Genomic DNA, 26,355 nt, shown 5'->3' on the forward strand with positions numbered 1-26,355 from the left:
TTTTTATTTTCATAATCTAGATTCCTGATGGCCAAAAGGAAAAGGTCTACTGAAATAAGACGCGAGTAATTAAACACCCACTCAAAAGATGTGATAAAGTTTTACTGATATGTTGTCGAATATGATATATAAAATAAATACAATTTGGGCCTAAGATGTGATAAGGTTTACCTACTGATATGTTGACTAATATGATTTACAAATAAATACAAGTTGGGCCTAAAAACAATTACTAATAATTCCAAACAATAAATCACATCATAGCAGGTTGAGTGACGATGTAAACCTTTTTCATGTTTTAGCAGCAATATTGATATTACCATTACGCATAATTTCATTTTAGACATGCTTAACAAAATAAACATGAACAAATGTAATGTGTAAAGTATTAGTCCAACAGCGCATGGTGCTGACAGGGAACAAGATCATCAAGCCCATCAGTAAACCATTACGTTTAAGTGAACAAGTCAGACAACCAGTCAGTCAACTCACCAGCCAGTTAGTCAACCAGTTAATCAGCATTTCATTCTTCAGGATTTGGCCGATGTTGGCTCTGGAGCTGTGAATCACTTACCTTCAGTGCTGTGGAGAATTCAGGACAACACAACACAGCTACAGAGTTTCACTTCAGCAATAAAGAAGTCAATACACTACCCATTTTTCTTCAATAATTGTTCACATTAACTACCTTTCTTCAATAATTGTTCACATTAACTGCCTTACTTGTATACAAGTTAGTGTTTTGTTCAAGTCAATTAAAGCACTTTAAGTTTGCGAACTTCATACAAAAGTGTCCCATTTCTAGAGTAAAAAATACCAAAACAAAAACACAATGTCCTCTTGCCCACAGGCCGAATACTTCCCAAATGCACAAATAATGTCTGTTTTCTTGCCAAATACACTGGTTTAGGGAAATGTAAGACAATTTAACAGTATTCTGGTGGCATGTACAGCATTGGTAAGTTCTGTATCTCTACTCAAACCACAGTATGTAAAAAAAGGGACATATCAGCTTTCACACAGCTTACAGTTGTCAATATAAAAACATAATTTGTATGGGGACTTTTGCATCACACTGGTCAAGTCTTTTGACTATTCATGTGCACAGTGGAAGGTTTTAAGTAACCATTTACAATGGAAACTTAAAAATGTCACTGCTGATTGATGTAGTCAAAATATACAGGTGACATCCCTTTATCTTAACACAAGGCATTAAGTACATAAAGACCTTCATGTTGGCAACAAGAGCACTTGACAGCTATGTTAACTTGGATAAGACACAGTTATGGTTTGAACTGTTGGCACCACAATTACAAAAGCATTAAGTGTCACATTCTTGAACTGATGAGTTTTGCCCCTGAGCAAGATGAGTTTAAAATCACCACGAGTGCTTACATTACTAGTATGGGCGGCACTGGTGGATATGAATTAATCCACAATGCTGGCAGTGTTTTTGAACCATGCTCAACTCACTGAGTTACACAGTGGGTTGAACCCTCTACCCTGGCACAGATTATGCCATTCTATAACATGTCATATCTATCATTTAGAATGAAATAGTCACCTCAATGTCAGCAGGGTTGTTTTTACATTAGGGGAATGCTGCTTGTGCAGTATTCATTTAAAAAATGTTTCAATAACTTTGACAGGTAAAAATTTAAAACACAGAATTCCCATAAATCTGCAAACCAAATGCACAGAAACTGTAAACAGCTCCTTGACTTGAAAAATGTGCAGAATTCGCAAAACATGATTTCAAGTGTGACCAATCTGACTGCAATGTAAGCTGTACTAATGCTGCACTGCATTACATTACAGGCAAGTCCAAAAACACTGAGTAACGATAACCCAATAACATTAAAACAAAAGAAACAAAATGACAAATTAAAATTATGTTGTCTGGGAATAATATGGACAGGTTTTTTTTTTTTTACAACTACATTTGACTCAAATATTGAAACCCACATTGTAAACAGTGACATGGATTTTTTTTTAGTGGAATATGCACACCAAAACGACAAATTTGTTGTTGGAAAAATGGTCTAGGTTTAACTACATGCTTCCTGAACCCTGAATCAAAGCACACTGGTAGTCATTACATGAATTTGTGAAATTAATTTAAAATGGAGAAAAATAAAAAAAGATGCTCAGTGTGTCCCAACAGCAGTGTTTCTCAACTAGTGGGTCAGGATCTTTAAGTAGGTCATGAGATGTTTTGACAGGGTGGTGGGAAAAGAACTTTGACAATTGTGTTCTCAAAGTGAACACAAAGTTCAGATCCCAGTGTGAAACCAATTTAGGACCCCTGTGAAACCAGCTGCGAATCACTGCATGCTCAATACAACGTGTAATTCTACACAAGATGTGATCTGTAGCCAAACGTACACTCGTAATATAAACGACCAAGAAATGCAGAAAAATTCACCATGTGAACTACCAGGCCTGGGTGAACATTTTTATTACAACACAACCTAGTTTTTAATCAAGTAAAGCAGAACAGACATTCACAAAATATTATCAACTTTACCGTGAAAAGAAATGGAGGAAACGGAGAGAATTGATAAAACAAAACGAAAAAAAAAAAGGAAAAAAAAGGAAAAAGATTCTCTATAAAAACAATGCATGTTCAACTGACGAATGTGGACAATAGTGAGCAGAGGGGGAGTTGATAGGGGACGATATCATGTTGGGTCTATGTGTGTTTGTATATGTTGTGAGTGTAGTCGAGTAGGTGAATTAATTTTCTCGTCAACATTGCAAAAAAATTCATCACACAAGTTTCCTCATCTTTTTCCCATATCAAATAAAACACTGTAGAAATAAAAGAAAAAGTTGCTCGCTGGAAAGGGTTCTTGTTCAATGTTTAGTTACTTGTGAAGAATATAGAGGGTTTTTTAAAGAGATCTAACTGCCTTACGAGCAGCAGACGGGCCTCCTGCTCACGTTACCTATCCAGGTAGACAGACAAACAAGAGAGAGGAGGATGGGTGGAGGAGAAGGAGGAGAGATGGGAGGGTTGTGGTGGAGGTGGTGGTAGTTGGTGTCCTGTCCCAGCATGCATTGCGTTAGGTGATTGCTGATCGGTGGTGGTGGCGTGATGAAATCCTTCCTCCTCTTCCTTCCATCCATCCATCCTTGTTAGCTGAAAAGGTGTCAAATGAAGGGTGGAGTTTGGTTTGGAGGCAGCCCAACAATAAAAACAATATTGTGTAGTGATCAGTAAACCACTAGGCTACACCAGGGCCGGGCTGCAATGCATTCTCAACTCAACCGGTCTGGATCCCAGAACAGTGAAACAATTCCATTCTGAAAGCAGAGACTATTACAGCTCCAAGTTTATGACCCAACCACAAAAAAAAAGAAGAAAAAAAAAAGAGCATAATAATCATTGGCAACTGGGGACTGAATGACTGCAAACCCCAGTCAGTGTCAGTATACTACTGTGAGAATATAACAATAGGTGAACCAAATGAATTATTTATTCTATAATGAAAGGACCCAACTTTCATTTCCGTGGCGAGTTGATTGTGTATTGCTCCCTGCCCTGGCAACAGACACATACATACACATCATGCAAACCTGGATTAAAACACCAATTGAGAAGCAACAGTGAATAAAGAAGTGTAAAGGACACATGAATACATCATTTCACATCATTTTAGATAACAGGTGCCAAATTTGACATGTGTGGTGACAAAATGACTGTTCCTTTATCTGAGCTAGCCAACAGATCACTGTAAATATATTATAGATGCATGATCACACAAGAATGAGTTAATATCTTGTTTAGAGAATGCATTATTTTCTTTCCCAACCAACTTCTGCCATAACCACACCTCTGGGACGACCCCACACAGTGATGCAGACCGTCTGTCAATTCCATTGGCTGATCTCAATGTCACGAATACGTTGAGTGGACAATAATAAATGTGATGCAAGTGAAATTTTGGGGCGGCACTAGCCAATAAAATCAACAACATAGTTAACAGGGTGTGGCCACTGCATAAGTTAGTTGGGTAGAAATTGCTCCAAGGAGAATAGCAGACAATCTTAAGTGTTTCATATGGACAGCATGTCGGCTTCGACTCAAACTGGAACAGCCTTCGTCTATTTGCCCTTTAACCTTGTGGAGTTTCTCAAATGGATGCCACAAAACTCCAACGCCTAGATCTAAAAGGTGTACAGCATGAGGTGTTCTTTACAGCCCTAATGCTACATTTAACTAAACATTAGATATGGGGCTACAGCTAGCAGTAAGCTAAGGGCCTAGCTTGTGAGACATTCAATAATGTGTTAACACTATTTGACCGTAGTAGGCTAATTTTAAGTAACATTATATCACGCTAAATGTATTCTTGGGCGTTTGCTCATTAGAGAAAGCCCATTGACCTTAACTCAGTAAGGTCACCTCTTCAGGGTGACAAACCATGCAGACTGAGAAACAACCAATTAACTATGAGGAAACTTGGGTATTTGATAAAAGTATGAAAAACGGAGCACACAAGGGACTACTTCACATTAAACCTACGGAGGAAATGTCACAAAAAGTGGCATTTTTTTCTATAATGGTGTTATAAAGACCTTAATGTGGTTGTGTGTTCTATTCATTCTTGCCTATGTGTCAACAAGTAGGACAAAAAACAGCATGCACACTACAAGTCATTGGAAAGGCATCATTATGAATGGCAGTATAACATCATGTCAGAAGTTCAAAGTGAATTCAATAACCCACCTGAGTTAAGACAGTTTTGCCAAAAGGTCATGTAAAGACTGACTACACACGTTTACATGCCAGAGTGGGCATATTCTGCGTCAATACAAGGAATGGTCTAACTAGTTAAGAGAAATAATTTCAAATTGGTTCAAAGTGATGGCCCACTAAACCCCCATTCCCTGTTCTGTGTTTGATCAACAACTCGACGTGACAACAGCATCCATTGTACAACACAATGTAACAGGAGACAACAGACATATCTGTATCATTCTACGGTTTAACTATGTCTCTGGGGAACAGAACACAGCTCATAAATCTTTTAGCCACAGTAATGACTACTTTTCAAGCCTTCCGTCATGTTTGATTTCAAATGGACAATTTTTTTTGTTAGATTAGTCATTTATATACATTCCAATGTTTTAGATTACTTCTGTGAAGTCATTTCAAATGCCAGATAACTGTAGGACTGCCCAATGCTGTATTCTTTTGCCGAGATAATTCTCATTTCACAATACTTTTTACTGGATGCTGTGGTCACCAGTGAGTGTTTCACGATAAACTGTACCAAGTGCAGAAGACAAGGCAGGGTCAAACCAGGGTCAAACAGTCCAAATCATGTAAGACACGGTAAGTAAGCTTTAAAACAAATCCATATGGGCATATATTCAAATCAAGCAGACTTGCCTAGTAACTGCTAAATGACTGTAATGTAACTAGCGTACTAATTGTTCCAATGTTAATGATCTGCGTTAATTGCCGACATGAGATCACTGTAAATCCTCATTGTTAACCTAGTGTAATCGTTTAGAATGAATCTACAACTTGCAAACCCTACCAATTTAAAACCCAGTGGAAGTTAAACGCGAACACTTCCGGTCTCACAGAGGATGTGATGATGACCCTGGTGTGACACCAGTTTGTTTGAGCAGGGCAGCAGGACAGCGATCCCCTGCACACATAAACCTACAGCCTACAGGAGAGAGAGCATTGTAACGTCATTTCTGGTACAAAAAACCTGTGCGTCCCCCTCTATATGAACAGATAAAAACAAGTGTTAAAATCATCTGTGAACAGAAATAGCACAGACAGTCATTACCATTAGTGTACCCATCAGACACAACCCCATCTGTCTCCATCACTCAGTGGCATTCTGTAATGCAGTACCCGACAATGATTCCCCACACAGAAATGTGCAAAGTGCGACACACTCTCAAGCTTAGTGATTGTCAAATCTTTCTATAATGTACATTTGTACAATTGATTAAGTTGAAGCCTGTGTCCATTGGGCGTGTCTTATGCTAGCAGCGCATTAAAGATATTTTTGTAAAGTGCTGGTTTTGGCCACAGGTCAGTTTATACATCGTCACAGGCCCGTTTCACTCAACAAAAAAACATTTTATTTTAAACTGGAAAAAGCGTTGACGCAACTTCGGCCACCACTTATTTTCAGTTGAAAATAACAAGTCATTTAGTCAAACAATACTTGCTGAAAGGGTCATGAGGCGAGGAATAAATTATGCCCAATGTTGCAGAAAACGCGTTTGAATTGTGGTGCTAAATGCTGAAATGAGTTACAACTTAAAATGCTGCACGCTTAAGCTTAGCCAAACTCCAAGTGCTGTTGACAGCAAGCGGCCTTTCCATTTTAAAAACACAAAAACAGAAGCAAACAGAGAGGTTCCCAATGGACACAGGGACTTATTTTTCAGCCAGTAACTTAGCAGCCAAAGCACAGCGAACCAACACAGAACAAAGATCAAATCAGCTAACGTTGGCTGATGACAAATAGTATGATTCTACACTGACAGGACAGCCATTTTTACATTGTTTTACAGTTGCTGTTAACACTGATATTGTCTACAGAAAAACATACTGAAAATGTGACAACCGTAAAGGAACATTATTTAAATTAATTAAGATTGTTACATTCTGGAGCGTGTGTATTGTGTATTGTACACAAGTACCAAATTTGACAGAACAACCCCCAAGTTAGCACATTTCCTTTTTTTTATCTTAATAGACATGTTCTGTAAATAGATTAATTTGGTATTTATCTGTGCCAAGGCAGCGAAACGGGCAGATGTTGGTTTTGGTACTTGTGATTAAATATTCATTTAGAACAGATATGATGGCCACTGTAGAACAATGTAAAAAAACATCACTCGTCCGAAGGATTGGTGTTTACAGAACACAAACACTGGAAAACCACTGGATAAAATGACAAGCTCAAAACCGGTATTTTTGTCAACATTCAACAAACTTAAATGTCTTCGGGAATTTAACAAATATAACATTTACCTTTCTAAAATACCTAATGAGAACCTAGCCCAGCAAAACAACCTTGCGATAATAAGGACGAATTAAACCTCATTTCACAGCATTAACCTCCAGTCTCAATATCATTCAATGTTACACTTTCAAGGTGACAAGCTACAAAGTTACCTATTCTACTCAAATAAAGCTACTTTTAACCACTTGATCAAAATAAATCAGTCTAAAACTTTTTTTTAAATGCCATTTGGTGGCAACAAGCCAACAAAATGACAATTGACTACCTTACCTATGAATCCCGGCACAATAAATCAATTTAGCATGAATCTTTGGCCAACCCGAGTCATTTATTATTTAAAATGGATTCAACTACTTGATGGCCCAGGTTTGATCTAAAGCTCAATTGTTGCAACTGGAATGGATTATTTCTTTGATTCTCACTAGCTACTGGTCTCTAATATTTTCTAAAATACAAACATATGTGAGGGCCACAAAGAATAAAACAATATTAGTCTTGACATATCGGACAAACAATTATTAGGATGTCATTTTCCCTCAACAAATTCAACATATTGAGCTCAATTTTAACTTCCAAAATGACAATCAAATTCAAATGTCATTAAGTCGTCACAATGGAACAACAGGACATGTCAATCAAGAGATATGACAAAAATGGCCAGGCAAAATGGAAAAAATTATACTTTCTGCAATTGTGGGATGTGACACGGTCTCTGCTCATAATGCTACCCAAACTAATAATGTAACAGTAACATGCATTTATTATTGTTATCATTTATTGTACCGTCCACTTAATATTTATATAACAACCGATATTGCCTTTACAAAAGGTGAGTACATTAATTTTTTCAACCCTTATGTTTATTCTAGAATTAACCGGAATAGTATTTTGTACACCTACAGAAAAGTTCTCTTTACCAATGACAGCAGCTCCATTTATACCAACATACAGGTAGAAATATCAGCGAATTAAAAAATACAATTGTTTCTTTCAACCTTATCAAACACTCTTGCTAAACTGTATGCCAACATGATCTCTCTACTACAACAGAAGTCAAGTTGAGCAAAAATCCATTTGTCAGGCTAATTTACAGACAGGAGTTGTACCAGTAATACAATGTTTTGATTTTCTTTTATCTTTTCTTTTAAGCCATGGTCAACAGTGATACAAGGACATGGTTTATATGTATTCATTCATTTACATGTATCACCTGCTTCTGACATAGAATGATTGTCAGTTTGAAGGATATTTTAGCTTTCAAATGAAAGGTTTGGGCAATATACACAACTCTTAAAAAAAGTATTTATGTGCATTTTCCACAACAAATCTTTGATTTGGTTTTGCAGCCAAAAAAATATCCCAAGCAACATTAGTACTGAAATCTCTGCTCAGGTTTCTGGGTTGAGTTTTAGACATTTGAAACAAAAGTATTCTGCTTTGAGCATTTAATGATTTTCTAATCCTTACATGTAACAACCTGACAATAGTTTCCTACAAAGGAAAATGCATTGCTCTGCTGAAACGTTTGCAGTTTTTAGTGTTTGTGTGATTTATCCTTGGAAAAATACAAATCAGCTACATGACAATATATATCACAATTCACAATAGGCAAAACACTACATCTGCACTCAATACTGTATAGTTACCATTGAGTACATAGTTATGTCACTGTAAACACAGACCACCCTGTAGTGGAGAACACATTGCGCATTCAAGATTATTTTGTCCACTAGCCAGTGTCTGGTAAATCTGAAAAATACACAAACCACTTCTGCTGTTGGACCAAACCACACAGGAGCAACCGGTACAGTAAAAATCTACTCAGATTAGGCTGGTGGTGGTTACTGGGAGGTACAATCCTATTCGGAACACGAGAAATCTAGATGGCAGGTGGATTTGAGAAGTACCAGGCATCATGCATAGTGGACAAAAAAAATACGTTACACTGCTTTTGCCTCATTTAACCCTTCTTTCATTGGTTTATATATTACAACTGAGCTGAATAATTACGACTACATTACAGACACACCATGACAAGTCCCTGGGTTCACAGCAACAAAAGTAACATACATGAAGAGTAGAGAGTTTTGTTATTGTTTTCTATGACAGACAAAACATGTAGAAACCTGAATACTTTTTTGGACCAGTGGTGATACACAAATTAACAAACTTACCTTAAACTTACCTGGAAATACGACACTCAAGCACCTCAAGTCCAGTCTGTATTGTCTTTACTTTAAAGACTGATGTCATTCTACACTACTGCTTTTCAAATTTGTACATGTTCATTTTAGAATTACAAGTTTTATATTGCGCTTAAGTTCACAACTGGTTTTCTATCCTACCAGGACTGCTAGTACTGCTGGTTTTCTATCCTACCAGGACCTGTAGTACTGCCGGTTTTCTGTCCTACCAGGACCTCTAGTACTGCTGGTTTTCCATCCTACCAGGACCTCTAGTACAGCTGGTTTTCTGTCCTACCAGGACCTCTAGTACTGCTGGTTTTATATCCTACCAGGACCTCTAGTACAGCTGTTTTTCTGTCCTACCAGGACCTCTAGTACTGCTGGTTTTCTATCCTAACTGGACCTCTAGTACAACTGGTTTTATATCCTACCAGGACTTCTAGTACTACTGGTTTTATATCCTATCAGGACATCTGGTACAGCTGGTTTTATATCCTAACTGGACTTCTAGTACTGCTGGTTTTATATCCTATCAGGACCTCTAGTACTACTGGTTTTATATCCTACCAGGACCTCTAGAACAGCTGGTTTTCTGTCCTACAAGGACCTCTAGTACTGCTGGTTTTCTATCAAACCAAGACATTTAGTAGCTTTCCATCCAATGACTTTCAGCTCAGGAGGTGAGGAGGAAGAGGAGGAGAGAAGAGGTGAAGAAGCAAAAGAAGGACTTTCTGAGACTCAAGACTTTGGTCTCTCCGCTCATCTGGAAGCTTAGCCTAGTTAGTCCTGGAATGGCCCAGACTGGCTCAAACCAGATCTGAGGGATAAAAGCTGTCAAGAACAATAACAAATTCAGAGGAACAACAAGAGAGTGAGAAATAAAGAGGAAAAGCAAAAACTATTTCATACACACCTCCCCCTTTTCTTCTCTCTAGCGGTGTCGATACTCCCGCTCCCTCTCCCTCTCCCTGTCTCGGTCGCGGTCTCTCTCGCGGTGACGTTCACGATCACGGCTGCGTTCGCGGTAATAGTCCTCACGGTGGTCACGAGGACTACGAGACTTATGACGCCGGCTCTTTTCCCGGGAGCGACTGTGGTCACGCTCCCTGGAACGCTCCCGTCGACTGAGGGGCGAAAAAGAAAGAGATGGGGTTCAGGAAAAACTTGCTCTATTACATGTATCCTCTTAAAATCATATCCTGCATTCCATACACTTGGCTGCATCTATTTGACTTTTTTACGGTTTGACTCATCAGGAGTCTCATAGGCCTGTCACAATTACTATATGAAATTATTTGAGATAATATATATATAATCGTCTCCATGTTGAAAGATTTTCATACATTTTCCAAAACATATTTTTATATTAAATTATTAAACATGTCAGGAATTTCTTTGTATAGGCCTATTGAAGTTATGCATCATATCTGGCCTGTGAAAATTTTGCTTACAAAGCCTAAAATCCAAACAAATGTAATTTTTATTCATGACTAGAAGTTCAGGCGGCTTCGCGGCCTTCACATCTTGCGTCCACCGCACATCTCACATCCACCTCACAGCTACTTTGCACCAGTGATCCAACTGATATGGCCATATATGGAGATCTCTATCTGTCATTAGAGTCTCTTTTATGGGCATATACGGAGATCTCTGTATCTGTCAGTTTGTTGTCCCGTTTATGGCCATATATGCAGAGTGATTTGTTAGGGCCTGATGCCATGACGACACATTGAGGTTAGACAACACAGTCCATATGTGGCCATAGCTGCGTTGGAAAGTCCTTATGTGGTTATGGCTGATCATGGTGACATGAGCTTGACGATGTGGTTCGTCCGCCTGCCAGTGCTTAATGTGTAAATTATTACGAGCACTTCACCCATTCACCCAACTGTGCGTGCACAAAAGTATGACAGACACTGCAGTTACCTGAATACCTGTAGTGTGCTGTGCTCTTCTCTGTGCTGCTGCGCCAAGAGCTGCATGTGTTGTGTAGTGGAGTTGTCGCACCTATGTCACACATGCGCAGTAGGGTGGGTCTAGCGGCTAAAAAAAAAGGTGCCTAAAATGTGCCCGAATAAAAACTATGTTTTATATTAACTGAACAATATGTAAGTACATTGAAGGTGGGGAAAGAAGCCTATAGGCATTAGCCAGAACACTGATCAATAGTCTGTGGCAAGTTTGGAGGCAAGTGGAGTGCTCGTGTGCTGGCCAACCCCTGACGAACACCACAGAGTGGGCATTTTAATTAACCCATTAAGACCTGAGGCGATTCTTAAAAATGTTTTCTAAATCCTAACAGTTTTTTGAAAAAAAAATAAAAAAAATGTTGAAGATTTTTCAAAAATAGCAGATCTACACTCTATGAGCTTGTATATCTGCTATTTCTGAATAGCCAAAGAAATCTAAAGTTCCAGGTCTTAATGGGTTAATTAAAGTAGCAAGATGTTCCAACGACAGAAACAATTAAAATCGTCAAATCGCAATTATTTGAGTGACAATCGTCGACTTCAAATGTCATAATAATAATCGTGACAGCCCTAGAGTCTCGTGCAATCACATTTTATACTTTTTGAAACATTTAACTTTAAAAAAAGGAGACTTGACAGAAACACGGCATCACAACCCACTTGAACCCATGTGTCATTTTCATGGTGAACACCTACCTTGAGGCGGAGCCGTAGCTCTTGGATTCGATGCCGTGCAAACAGTCCTGCAGTGAGCTGATCAGGACTTTACAGCGATCATCAGCGGACACTTTAGACTGCTTTATCAGACTGATGGCTGTCACAAGAGTCTCTATGGCACTGCCATAGTCCGCTAGACAGGGAGAGAGAGAGAGGGGGGGGGGGGGGGGTTTACATGTGTTATTTTAAGAGTTTAGTCATATTTTATACTTTGGCTATTCAAAAATAGCAGATCTACAAGCTCATGGCTTGGCACTACATGCTTGTAGATCTGATATTTTTTAAAGAAATCGTGAAAATATGTGCAACTCTTTGAATATACGCTTTTTAAAAAAAAAACATTTGTAACTCAAATCTTTGCTCCTGGGGGGCGGGGGTCCCTGGAAAAAAATATTTTGAGATGGGGGAGTCCACGGCCAAATACAAATCATTTTGGGGGTCCTTGACATGAAAATGTTTTGTTCCAGGGTCCCCCGGAAGCAAAGATTTGAGTTAAAAAATGTTGTTTTAGAAATATATATATATTCAAAGTAAATAAAATGCAGATATACAAAAGAAATTGGCAAAGTATAAAATAATGTTTATAGCTAAAAATCTAAAATTACACAGATGCGTTCCCGGTCTGAATGGGTTGTGTGAGTGTGTGTGTGTGTGCATGCGTGTATACCTGCGCTTATAAAAGTATTGGGTCGCACTCAAGAGTGGCGAGAGTGAGTTTCCTCCTATTATTTCTTACATGTCGAATGAACAAACGTTTCGGCTATGCAGCCTTCGTCACACCGACCCATTACTTGTATAAATGTGTTGTGGATCTAAGAGGATATCACACCAGAAGAGTACGGGTGCAGTGCGGTGGTTAACAATAAGTTTATGTATACCTGCGCTGGCATCAGAGACAGCTCTGGATATCGCGCTGGAAGAGATGGCTCTGTTCCTGTTCATAATCTCCTCAAACTCGGCTTCACTGAGAGGAGTACGAGATGCCTCCATGTCCCTACACACACACATAAAGTTTAACATCTCCGGTCAGTCAGACAAGTCACAGCTAAACATGTACTGCAGCAGAGTAAGACCTTCATCCACATCCTCACCTTGGACCGGGTCCAGGTCCATACTCTCCTCTCTCGTAAGGCGGAGGTCGTCCGTAGGGGTCGTTGGGACCGCCGGGCGGACCACCTCGGCCGTCATTGGGGGGCATGTTGTTGTTGCCAGGCGGGGGGAAGAAGGCGGGGTTAACGTGCGGGGCAGGGGGCGGGCCTCCGGGCGGGGGCCCAGGCATGTGTGGGGGTGGGGCCAACGGACCCATAGGGGGGCCGATGGGTCCGGGGGGGCGGGGAGGGAAGGGGCCGGGCGGAGGAGGAACCTGTTGGGGGGGAGGGGGGCCTGGGGGGGGTCCGTAGCCAGGGGGAGGAGGGCCAGGGGGTAGGGGGCCCATGGGAGGCTGTCCAAACTGACCGGGGAACATCACGGGGGGAGGGGGGCGGTCGCCGCGGTTGGGGGGGCCAGACATGGGAGGAGGGAGACCCTGGCCAGGGGGAGGGGGTCCGGGGGGACCTGGAGGTCCCGGGGGGCCAGGGGGAGGACGAGGGGGTCCCTGCATCCCACCTGGGAGGAGGGGTTGAGAGAAAGATGGAGAGAGGGAAAATCAAGATAAGGAAGGAATCAAGGATTAAACTCTAAAGTGAGATATACTTTACATACAGGAAGGATAACGCATCACCTTCAGAAAAAACAAAAAATTGGAAATAGCAGATCTACAAGCTCACAACTCGTCGCATCATGGCGCGTTGTAAGCTTGTAGACCTGCTATTTCCACTATTTTTGAAGATTTTTGAAAATATATAAAAAGTTTCCAACATGGAAACGATTATGACAAAATACTTGCGATTATCTCAAATAATTGCGATTAGACAATTATGTAATAATTGAGATAGGCCTACTGATAAATAATGATCTACTGCTGAGATGCAAAGCTCCACAACATCACTCAAGAGTGGAAGAATGCCATAGTTTTGGACTTGCCGTTATTTTCAATAACGGAGCTGGGCTTTCTTCACCAAGTCTAACTCTACAAGGTGGAAACACTGCAGACACATTTGATCACTGGTTAAGTTTAGGCATGTGTTTGGTTTGGTGTGGCCAAGGTCAGATTAAAAGCTTAATATATACTCCATCGCACGGATGGAGTATAAATTACTACGGATCATAAATGAGGCATAAGGATGTGGGAGGGCATTCACCATGCAATAACAGCATGACATACAGTACATCTGTACACCAAAATAGACCCATTCCAGAGCTTACCAGGATAGAAGTCAGATGTGGGAAGAAATTGGGGTCAGAACAAAACTTTTTCTTCCAACAGGTTGTGACATGAAACAGCTTCTAACTGGATGGTTCACTGTGTTAAATGAAACATGCTTTCACGGTGTATTCATTTAAATGCCGTTTCACCAATCGTTGAAATTTGTTGAATCCTATCCTTCTATTGCAAAGAGAGGACTTTTGAAAAAGATGACATTAACACTTCCAATGAATTCCAATGACTACTCACTCTCAAATACATGTACATGGGGGGGGGGGGGGGGGGGGGAGCACAGGAGTATAGAACACGTGGTACCCCGGTTAACTGAGTGTATAGGGTTTAAGTTGTTAAATGCTGTTCCAATGACACAACCCTTTCTACACACGGCTCAGGGTTAGGGGGAGGAGGAGTGAGCTAATCGCTCGGACCAATGAATCAAAATTAAATCGAGGCGTTTCACCTCTAGGTCGCCAGTTTGGATCCCTGCCCCCCGGCCCCGCTGGGAAGGGATTGAACCCCATGTCCATCATGGGCCCTTCAGGGTGTCTAAGCCCAGGGTCTCTCATCCCAGATCCTAATGGGAGGGATGGGGGAGGGAACAGGAGAAACAAACACACCAATCATAAGCCTTCCACTCAAAATTAATCCCCGACCACAAAACATCCTCCCACCGGTCTTGATCGACAGAACTCTACGACCTATTGCAGCATAGGGCAAAGGGTTCCCAAACTTTTCAGGCCGTGACCCCCCTAAAATAATCGTTCAAATGATATTTGAACTGGGGACGGCCCCAAAATAAATCATACCCACCCTGACAAGCACTTGGAATTGTAGGCATTTATTTACATTCAGTTTGACTCGGTTTCACAGATACATTTTGTGAAAATCGATCGACAAGCTCACAACGCCTCGCACTAAGGCGTTGTGAGCTTATAGATCTGCTATTTTCACAATGTTTGCCTCTTACGTAATATTTGACAATTTAAAAAAGGCCTTAAGTCATTAAATTGTAACTTTAGAAATGTGCAGATACCCTCTATACACCTAATACTGTACAGTGTTGCCGGATTCTGTGAGAGAAACAAGCAACCAGGTCTAGGAAAACCAGCCCAAAAGAAGCAACTATGGGCCACATGAGTACTTTAACATGTACATCAGCTATTTTCAAATAAAATCTTGAGGGGAAATTATAATAAGCAGATCTGGCAACCCTGATACTGTAATATATGTTGGTCTGTTTACCGTTGAGGATTAGCTTGCACATTAAGCTACTCATCTGGGGGTTCCCCTGGGGGGCCCCGACCCCCAGTTTGGGAACCACTGGCATAGGGCACCAGCCAAGCAAAGGCAGAAAAGGCAGGATTAGGGAAATTAATGATTAAGGAAAACATGGATCAAAGAGAGGAAATGAGCAGAAGGCAAGATGGCGGGTCTGTTTACATCCTGGTCCTGGAGGCCGAGACTAGTGCTAGTTCTCTGTTCTACCAGCTAGGTGACAGGCTCTAAACTGTTCTACCAGCTAGGTGACAGGCTCTAAACTGTTCTACCAGCTAGGTGACAGGCTCTAAACTGTTCTACCAGCTAGGTGACAGGCTCTAAACTGTTCTACCAGCTAGGTGACAGGCTCTAAACTGTTCTACCAGCTAGGTGACAGGCTCTAAACTGTTCTACCAGCTAGGTGACAGGCTCTAAACTGTTCTACCAGCTAGGTGACAGGCTCTAAACTGTTCTACCAGCTAGGTGACGGGCTCTAAACTGTTCTACCAGCTAGGTGACAGGCTCTAAACTGTTCTACCTGCTAGGTGACAGGATCTAAACTGTTCTACCTGCTAGGTGACAGGCTCTAAACTGTTCTACCAGCTAGGTGACGGGCTCTAAACTGTTCTATCAGCTAGGTGACAGGCTCTAAACTATTCTACCAGTCAGTTAAGTACTTCTAAACTATTCTACCAGTCAGTTAAGTACTTCTAAACTATTCTACCAGCCAGTTAAGTACTTCTAAACTATTCTACCAGTCAGTTAAGTACTTCTAAACTATTCTACCAGTCAGTTAAGTACTTCTAAACTATTCTGCCAGTCAGTTAAGTACTTCTAAACTATTCTACCAGTCAGTTAAGTACTTCTAAACTATTCTACTAGCCAGTTAAGTACTTTTAAACTATTCTACCAGCCAGTTAAGTACTTTTAAACTCAATCATATGAGCTTCCACCTGGTGTGTTAAGTAGTCCCTAGCAGCACTCTACATCCCCCAGTACCGCGATTAAGAACCAGTGGCGCTCCTCCTCCCCAGTTGGAGGTGTACCAGGGCCGTTTGTAGCTTTAAATAAATAGTCACCCTCAAAATGATTGTGACTATTTCTTTAAAGCTACAATTTTTCACCCCATGAAGGCTTGAACTGATGGGGGTTCTTTTTTTTCTTCATGGTGAATGAAGAATCCAAAATTGAATAAGATTCTTAAGAAAATAAGGGGTTCAAGATTAACGGCAGCAAACTTTTTATTATAAACTAACTCAACTCTCAGTGTAATACAAGAGTCCAGTAGTGTGTTCAGTACCGTTTATCCCTGAAGTTTTTTAACCCATTAAGACCTGGAAACGCATCTGTGTCACTTTAGATTTCTTTGGCTATTCAAAAATAGCAGATCTATAAGCTCAGATCATTGAAAAATCGTGAACATTTTTTTCTTCTTCAAAAAACTGTTAGGATTTAGATTTTCTTTAAGAATCGCCTCAGGTCTTAATGGGTTAAATAGTAAAGTTTGAGTTAAGATGCAGTATTTTGAAGTACTGAGAGCACATGGCTAGATACAGGACACTGACTTTAGAGAGTTGTGTTGGAAGTTTATAAATTGTCTTTTGATATAGGTTTGCCGTTAATCTTGGACCCATTTTCAAGAATTTCCTTTGTTTTTGGCTTGTTCATTCACTGTGAAGTGATATGCAATAAACACAAACATTCTCCATGAATTCACGGCTTCACGGGGTGAGTAATTGATAGGATTTTTTTTTTTATGGAGGTGACATACTTATTTAAGACTATGCTTGAGTTATTGGTGGCGAGACAGTGCAGCCAGAAACAAAGCTTGTGAAGCATGCCGAGTGTTGGTGCTGTAGGCAATATGACTTGTAATCTTAATAGACCAAACAAAACATAAATTTGATATTATATCTAATATTTTATAGAACAGATTATACTAAGAGTGAAATTATAGGGAGGCAGATTGAAAGATTTATGTCTGATTTACACCCGGGTGCGCGCTGTGTCGTACCGAAAATAGCCAATCTATAAGCTCAAAAAGCGCCACTCTGCAACGCTTTGGGAGTTTGTAGATTGGCCATTTTCAGTGCACAACACAACTAAGTATAAATCAGGCTTTAGAGGCAGATTTAGTAAGCAAGACAGAGGGAGATATACCACACAGCCATGCTGGGTTAGACAGAGCAGGCAGATAAGACACATACAAGCCCTTGTTCCATGCACTGTGAGTTGTAGCATGAAGTCAACAGGTAAATAGGAAATATGTAAAAAGATGCTTTGTTGTTGTTGCCAGGCAGTGTTGTAGAGGTGTGGAAAATGTTTGATTCCGAGATGCATCGCCGAGTCGGCCGTGCACAATCCTGCATCGATGCAGTGACGTGACATAATCGATTATAGTCTATTCAATTCTATTGTGGGGTTTCCCAATTACCCAACTGTAGCGCTATTGATGTTCCGCTCCCTGAGCAAGGCCGAGATTGACAAGTCGAAGTCAGCCAGTATTTCAAATGTTAAGACATTTATGTTTGAAGGAGTGTGTTTATATACAAACCACATTTAAGGAGTAGTTAACTAAAAAAATGACTTATTTTCTATCAATTGCACACCCCATGAAGCCTTGAATTAATGTATTTTTTTTGTCTCATTCCTAAGCCAGTAAATTACCGGCAGAAAGATGCTAATGTATCCGGTAGGAGACACCCGGTCATCAAATTATTGGCTTAGGAATGCGACAATAAAAATAAATCCATTAAGTATTCATGGGCTGTGTGATTGATAGAAAATAAGTATTTTTTTGGAAAGGTTGCCATTGGCAGTAGTATAGAAATATTAAAAAGGTGAACCGTAATCAAAATTGAATTGCGGATGAAGATGCACACCTCTAGTGTTTTGCCAGGCAACATCAATCAAACTTTATTTATATAGCACATTTCATACAGCAGGTGCAACCCAAAGCGCTTCACAGAACAAAAGGAAAACATAAAAATCCTACACATCAGAGTAGCTCACAAGGAGACACTGAATATTTTCATTTAACCCATTAAGACCAGGAACGCATCTGTGTAATTTTTTGATTTCTTTGGGCTATTCAAAAATAGTAGATGTACAAGCTAATAGCGCGGCACCGAGTGCATCCCTATGAAATTGTAGATCTGCCATTACTTTCTTAAATTGTGAAAATATTTGCAAATCTTTGAATATATATATATATATATATATAGATATTTTTAAGCGCTTTTTTTTTACTCAATCTTTGCTTCTGGGGGTCCCTGTAACAAAATACTTTGAGATGGGGTCGGCGGCCAAATACATATTGGGTGGTCCTTGACATGAAGAAGTTTGAGAACCACCCATATATATAGCAACATGTTTTTTTTTTTTTATTAGACATTTGTAGAATCCCCAGAAGCAAAGATTTGAGTTACAAATGCTCGCTTTGAAAAATATATATTCAATGATTTGCACACATTTTCACAATTTTTCCCAAAATAGCAGATCTACAAGCTTGTAGCACGGCACTCTGTGCCACGCTAGGGGCTTTTATAGCTGCTATTTTTGAATAGCCAAAGAAATCAAAACATTTTCAAATGCGTTCCCGGTCTTAATGGGTTCAAGTAATTGAAACTAGACTGCTGTATTTTTCATTGTTGTGACAGAACTCTCCCAGAACATAGCTCAGTGCAGAGGAGGGCAGGGGTTGAAGCCTCTTTTACGTAACATTTGAGGTTTCAGCAAACAACTTCAGAACACCTCAGTCTTGTACATGCAGTCTATACACACACACATGTTTTTGTCCAACTCAGTACAAACATTCAGTTTTTTCAACTGACTAATCAATATTTTAATACTAACCAGGGAAGTGTGGAGGGGGCCCTCCGGGGCCGATGGGTCCGGGGAAGCGATCTCCTCCAGGTCCCGGAGGTCCAGGGAATCTCCCTCTGCCCCGTCCTCCCATGGGGAACCCACCGCGAGGGCCGATACCAGGAGGGCCGGCCTTACCCTCACCTGACATTTGGCCTCCTTGGGTACCTGGCCCCAATAGGGAACACATGTCAGAAAAACAGCTTGCACAAAGTAACAGTAATTTTGTATTATTACTTACATGCTTCTTTATCTCAACCTAGTTGCACAATTGTATGTTGAGGTGCGTGTGTTCCAGTGTAGGTGGATATCAGTGCGTTTGCGTGTAGCGTGCACTTCAGCGTAAGTGGGTATCAGTGTGTTTGTGTATGTGTTGCACCTACTCTTACGTGACTGCATTTCAAACTGGCTTAGTGACTGCTTATTGCAGGGAGTGACAATGGGGTTCTGTCCGTGTAGCTCTCTCTTTGACAGCAGCTCCAACAGCTTCCTGGACGATCCCTCCGACCCCACACACACCAACGCAAAGCTGGACAAGAGATAAAAATCACAAGATAAACAAACAAACGTACACTCAAAGGAGACACTACTGTGTGTGTGTGTGTGTGTGTGTGTGTGTGTGTGTGTGTGTGTGTGTGTGTGTGTGTGCAATCTACTTAAGCGGTTCCCAAACGTTTGAGCTCGAGACCCAAAAGAGAAATTTGTTGTCTTCCCAGGACCCAAGCTAGTGAAAATAGCCGATCTACAAGCTCACAACGTGACGCGTTGGTCACTGGCACGGAGAATATTCCATGATTTTTCAAAGATACAGTAAAATTGCTGTTTTCGCTAGCAAGGGGACTGGAGACTTCATTAATTCCTGGCAGTGAATGAGTTAAGGTCATGTGTACATAAAATCAATCCCACCTTATCACAGGATAAAGACACACGGCTCACCCTTTGGACTGTCCATTGGCTCTGTTCTCAAAGAACTTGATCTCAAGAACATCTGTGATCCCTATCGACCGGATGGCCTCTGTCAGGTCCTCATCTGTGGTCCACTGGAGTGCAGGAAAGTAACAACATTCTGTTAGTAGTTAGTAGTTATAAACTACTGTAGGTTACTACTTGAAACATTTCAGCACCTTTCAGTGACCCTGGACTAGAGCCCAAACTTTTTAGCTCAAGACACAAAAAAGAAATTAGACATTTGCCCGGGACGGAAAAATAACAGCTCTCCAAGCTCACAACATCCACGCCATTTTCACTACTTCTTAAACATTTGTTTTCTAATTTAGGGAATTTCTTTGATTCTTTTTTATTTAAAAAAAAGAATGAAATTATTTTTGAAAAATTACAATTTGTGGAAATCTTTAGAGAATGATTTAGGACACAAAATAAAGGGATATTTACTCGAGACCAAACATGGGTCCCGACCCACTGTTTGGGTTGAATATTTTTTTTTTAGGTGAGGCTGGGGTTGCAGTAATGTATCAGTCAAATATGTACTGTAAGTTTATACTTCAATCTGTAGGACACATTGTGTAGACTGCATGTTCAATCTGTAGGACACCTTATGAACATGCAGTCTCTCCACAGAAAGAACAGCCCCGAGGTGAAAAAGGTGACATCATGTTGTTTTTTTCGGGTCAGGTGTCACACAATTGCCCTATTTGGATTAAAAATCACACCCTGTGAAGGTAGCGGCGCCTATACCTAGCCGTATAGAGCGGCTAGCGCCGCTAAAAATGGCTATTGTAGCTGAAAAGCTACAAGTTTGCATGTCTGGTTGTGGCTCTCAGTCAGGTAACAGTGCTAAACACTGAGCCACCATAGTCTGCTTGTCTATGCATCAGAGCGACTTACCCATGTAAGGTTTCCTATGTAGAGAGCAATCCTCTTCCCCGCATAGGTGTACACTACGTTAGGGGGGGCACCACTCTTTCCTCCCTCTGATCTTCCCTCCGGAGCAGGCAGAGAGTCCAGGTAGTCCCTGTCCTCCGGAGCGTCACCGTTATTGGCCGATGGAGAGATGACATCATCGTACAGGTCAATCTGATCGTGGACGGGGTAGTCTGACTCCTATTGTGTGGGAACACAGGAGCACATGGATAAATAAATACACAACAAAATAAAGCTATGAATAATGTGAAATCAACTGACTTCATGCCTACTTCACATTAAAACACCAAGACCAGACTTCTGGTATAAAAAATAGGGCTCATCACCAACCCAGTAGGTCTCACGTCACAGCACTGGTTAGTATGACTTTATTGATACAATTCAAGGTTCTTACTATCACACACACAGCCCTGCAAGGTCAGGCCTCATACATTTGTAACCAGCAGGGCTTGACATTAACCTTTTGAGGCACTTTGTAACTTTCCTATTCACTTGTCCGGGTACAAAAGTCACTTGATGACATTAAATTAATGGCATCACTCTGGTGCACTTATTGCAAAATTAAGACCGACCATTTATAACTTGATGAGGGATCTTAGTACATTATTTGACATCTTGAAATCTCCATCTATAGTAACACTAACACTAGCAGGTTACTTAAGTCTACCAACGTATAATGGCTGTCCCTAAGTTAGTCAAGACTAAAAACTAAAGCTGATGGAACCTTCGAAATAGAGGGTCCTAAACTCTGAGATACTAGTCTTTCCCAGTGAGAAATGCTACAAGGGAATTGACAGGATTTTGACATTAATCTATTAAATTGAGCAATTGAAGATCTGTTGGTTAAGACACATAGCTACATATATATGTATGTAACAACTATTTGATTGAACCTAAAGTGAGGGATCCTTGCTTAAAAAAAAGAAATGAAAAATCAGCCTAATTATATTTATTTATTTTTTAACTCCTAAATATTCACCAGCCCCCCAAAATTAACCACTGGTCACTCTCATTGTCTCGGCGTGGCAGAGACTGTTTTGCACCCTGTCCGTGTCTGTCTGTGGACAGCTAATCTCTGGCACCGTTGGCCATGTGATACTGTGCACACACACTCCCTGTTATAGCGCCACCAGGAGGCAGATTTTTGCAAAACATTTTTTTTAATATTACAGATTTTGTCCAAACATCACCCAAATCGGTACACACTATAGTATCTCTATAGTCATTAAACGGGTCAGTCAGATTTTTTATATTCCATCCTGATTGGCTGAGATTGGCTTCCAAAGTTTGCAGGAGTGCTCCGTTTTGAACAAAATGCCTCAAATCATGAACACAGCGAGCAATTGCCGTGAAAATGTCCACGCACATTGACACTAGGCCGAGGAAGAAATGCCACCCTACATTTTTCAAAATCGGCCTCATTCGTGTTTTCTTTTTACCTATAACTGGATCGACCGCCTTGAAACTTTGCACGCACACTCCCTAGACGCCAAGGAAAAACCTCTGCACTGCATTTTTCACATCTGCCTTTTATAGCGCCATCACTCAGGAGGCCGATTTGTGAAAAACACATTCCTTGATATTACGTATCCTACAGATTTTGTCCAAACATTATGCAAATCGGTACAGATTATCTCTGCAGACATCATGTGATCAACACGGATCTGTCTGATTCCATCCTGATTGGCGAATTCCAAACATTGCTGGCCCACAATAACCTCCCTGACCTGGCGGAGACCTGTGCACCGGGGAGCACTTTTTCTAGTTAAATCATGCGAGTGACCATAACCAATAGAAAAATAAGATAAGATACATTGTCATCACTAGCCCTAACCAATCAAGCTTAGCAACTGAGCAAATGACCATTCACATCAAGTAGTAATTCTACTACTGTCAGTGTCAATCACTTCCCTTATCTAATGTTCCTCTTAGCTTTACCGACTGAGGAACTCAAAGGTCTATCTATAATCACATGTTACATTACCCCAGTTGTGGGAAAAAGTACTCACACTTTACTTAAGTAAAAGTATCAATACTGAAATGTATATATACTCTGTTACAGGTAGAGGTCCCGTATTCAAAATGCACTTGAGTTAAAGTACAAAAGTATCGGCATCAAAATATACTTGAAGTAGCAAAAGTAGAAGTACTCATTGTGAAGAATGTCCCATTTCACAAGTTCAAACAATTGTGAGCTTCAAGCTTGTAGATCTGCTATTTTCAAATGACCGAAATATATGTACAGGCATGCAAACAGCCCAGGGGTGAAAAAGGTGACAACATGTTGTTTTCTTTCGGGTCAGGTCACACAATTGCCCTATTTGGGTTCAAAAAGGTGACTGTAGTTGAAAAGTGACACTTTTACGCTCTGATTTAAATTAACATTGATTTTACAATATGAATTGGGGTCCCAGAGATATAAATGCAATTAAATGGGGGTCTGTAGCCCTAATGCATGTCAAACTGGGGGTCCTTAAATTACAATGATTGAGAACCGCTGCTACAGCCGTATCTTCTCTTACGGGGGTCCCTGGCATATCTTTTCAAATGGGGGTCCGCGGGCTAATAAGTGTCAATTTGGGGGTCCTTGACATGAAAAAGTTTGAGAACCACTGAGTTATCAAACATAAACTTTGCTACCACTAAAGTGGGCGTGAAGGCCCAGGCGGAACACAATTATTAACTTTTAAAAGTTCACAGAAAGAACACAGAAATAAATCTATCAAATAATTCAGTCCTTCTCCCGGGCAATTAATCTATTAAATCACGTTTAACAACGTCACCGGGCCTTTGTTTGTTTGATATAGTTACTCATCAGCACAAGAAGTGGCTGGTTGTTAGCTTCAAGGCTAAAGGTGGCTAACGTGCTCCCAACAGCTTAATCTTAATAGATTTTAGAAACGTTAAGTTACGTAAATAAGAGTCGTGTTGCAACATATATATATATATACATAAACAACACTCAGAGTCAGTGTGAACGGCAGCTTAACGTCAACCAGTTTCATTTTAAACTATATAATGTTTGTTATGAAACCAGTTAGCATAGCATCATGCTAACTAGAATGCTTGCTAGCTCGTCTCTCGCGCCACCACAGGGAGGGAGGAGGGCGGTTGTATTTAAAAGTACTTTTTTTTTTTTACTTAAGTAAAAGTATCAATACTGCAATGTTGACACGCTCTGTTAAAAGTTAAAGTCCGGAATTCAAATTTTGAGTAAAAGTACTAAAATGTATTGGTATCAAAATGTACTTAAATACCCAAAGTATTAAGTACTCATTATGCAGAATGTCTCATTTCACAAGATATCGTATGTATAAAAATCCTTTGAAAAAAGCGGATCTACAAGCTCACAACGTGTCTCATCACGATGTGTTGTGAGCTTGTAGCTATTTTCAAATGGCCAAAATGTATATAGGGGCTGAAGTGGTTAATATATGTTTTGTAATAATAATCAAAATCTACAAAATAACTTTAAGTTTTCAAAAAATAGTGGAGTAAAAGTACAATATTTGTACTCGAGATGTAGTGGAGTACAAGTTAAAGTGTTGGAAATCGTCAATACTCCAGTAAATTAAAACAAAAAAATGCATCCAAATGGTACTTAAATACAGTACTTGAGTAAATGTACTCAAGTTACTTTACACCACTGGGGGTGGGCCATGCTGCTAGCCGGGCCCTGATTAACAATAGACTGTAATGTTTATATGCGATTAATCACAGCAACAAAATACCCACACAGTTATGTACCGTTTTTAAACTCATATTATACACACATATTATATAAACGCATAGACACACACACTCTGTACAGTCTGATCTACTGATGATCCCACAGTAATAACATTATGATCGATCCTACTTTATGCACATTGTGCACAAACACAGAGTGAGTGAGGCCTGCACGGTGCTGCATGGTGCCGACAATGAACCATACATCCAATCCGATTCATCAGATCAGATTCATCAAACCCGTCTGTATCGATGGGTTTTAGTAAGCGAATACATGCATCGTTAAAAAAAATACCTGGTTGAATTCTTCCTCAACGTCGGCGTAGATATCTATGTGATCCACACCGTCCGCCATTTTCCACCTCTCCTCTCTCCTTCCCCTCCTGCTCCCTCCTCCTTCCTCCTCACTGCTGCAGAGTAGACATGGCTGGGGCTGCAGAGAGCCGTGTTGCCAGATATCGCGAGAGAAATAAGCAGCTAGGTCTATGAAAACAAGCCCAAGAGAAGCGACTAGGCCACTCATGACTCATGACATGACACATAAACGTTCAGATTTCAAATATAAGGTGCTTACTCAACACGGCTATGGATGTAGCAAGTTGAAACGCTTGGGTCTAACTACCCGTATCTTCCGTATTGTTCAATTAAAAATCATTTTAATCCGATTGGTGGCCATTTTGTCAGAACGTCCTTCATATGCTTTCAACTACGTGACCCTATTGGTTGGGAGGTGTACTGCATTCTGATACATTATAACTCTATGAGAAAATGGCCGCCAATCGGATTAAAAGGCTTTTTATTAAATAATACGGATGATACAGGTACTTGGACCTAAGCGTTTCAACACGTTTTGTAACATCCGTAGCCGTAGTGTACGCACTTTACATTGAAATTTGAACGTTTATGTAGATGTGCGGGTTGTAAAATGAAGAAAGTGCCACAGCCAGGAACAAGTTGCGTCATGGTAGGCCACATGAGCGTCGGAAATGTGAAAATAGCCGATCTACAAGCTCGCAACGCGTCGCAATGCGCCACGTTGTGAGCTTGTAGATTTGCAATTTATATATTTTTTTATCTTGAAAAAAATGTGAAACATTTTGAAAACTGCAACTAGTAGTACCAATATTTACAAGCAACTTTAAAGAAAAATAAGCCCAACGTCGCTTATAATAAGCGGGAATGGCAACGCTGGCAGATAGGGTTAGAGCATAGTATGCATCCACCCCATAGCCCTGCGGGACGCCCGCTGCTGCAATTGGTTAGGTGGTCGTCATGGTGATGATAATGACCCATACTCAAGTTCACCCCCCCCCCCCACCAACACTCACTCACTCACTCACTCACTCACTCACTCACTTTCTTATATTATTTGACAATTTGGCCAATGTTTGACCAGTTTTTATAGAATAGTTTGTTTATTACTTTTGATGCAGGAATGGTCT

At 40.4% G+C, this 26,355-nt stretch overlaps 1 protein-coding gene and 1 long non-coding RNA gene across 5 annotated transcripts; one reads left to right on the plus strand and one right to left on the minus strand.

The window, feature by feature from the left end:
• Positions 1-5,719, plus strand: LOC311040193. Its single transcript, XR_014600248.1, has 2 exons — positions 1-98; positions 166-5,719. It is a non-coding gene; the product is annotated as an uncharacterized lncRNA (long non-coding RNA).
• cpsf6 (cleavage and polyadenylation specific factor 6) lies at positions 2,442-25,321 on the minus strand. 4 transcript variants are annotated; one of them, XM_084050287.1, is made up of 12 exons: positions 25,209-25,321; positions 21,149-21,364; positions 20,240-20,343; positions 19,693-19,832; positions 19,295-19,462; positions 14,643-14,756; positions 12,969-13,482; positions 12,756-12,871; positions 11,857-12,010; positions 11,117-11,197; positions 10,104-10,314; positions 2,442-3,142 (listed from the first exon to the last, which is right to left on the minus strand). In XM_084050287.1, the coding sequence occupies exons 1-11, from the start codon at positions 25,266-25,268 to the stop codon at positions 10,122-10,124; spliced, it is 1,860 nt and encodes a 619-aa protein (XP_083906413.1). In that variant the 5' UTR covers positions 25,269-25,321; the 3' UTR covers positions 2,442-3,142; positions 10,104-10,121. The 4 variants fall into 4 exon arrangements, with proteins under 4 accessions (XP_083906413.1, XP_083906412.1, XP_083906411.1 ...); XM_084050286.1 differs by having other exon boundaries at positions 19,687-19,832; XM_084050285.1 differs by having other exon boundaries at positions 19,295-19,471; positions 19,687-19,832.
• Positions 25,322-26,355: the final 1,034 nt, after the last annotated feature.

This window comes from Gymnoscopelus microlampas, assembly GCF_963454915.1.
Source record: "Gymnoscopelus microlampas genome assembly, chromosome: 23".
NCBI lineage: Eukaryota > Metazoa > Chordata > Actinopteri > Myctophiformes > Myctophidae > Gymnoscopelus > Gymnoscopelus microlampas.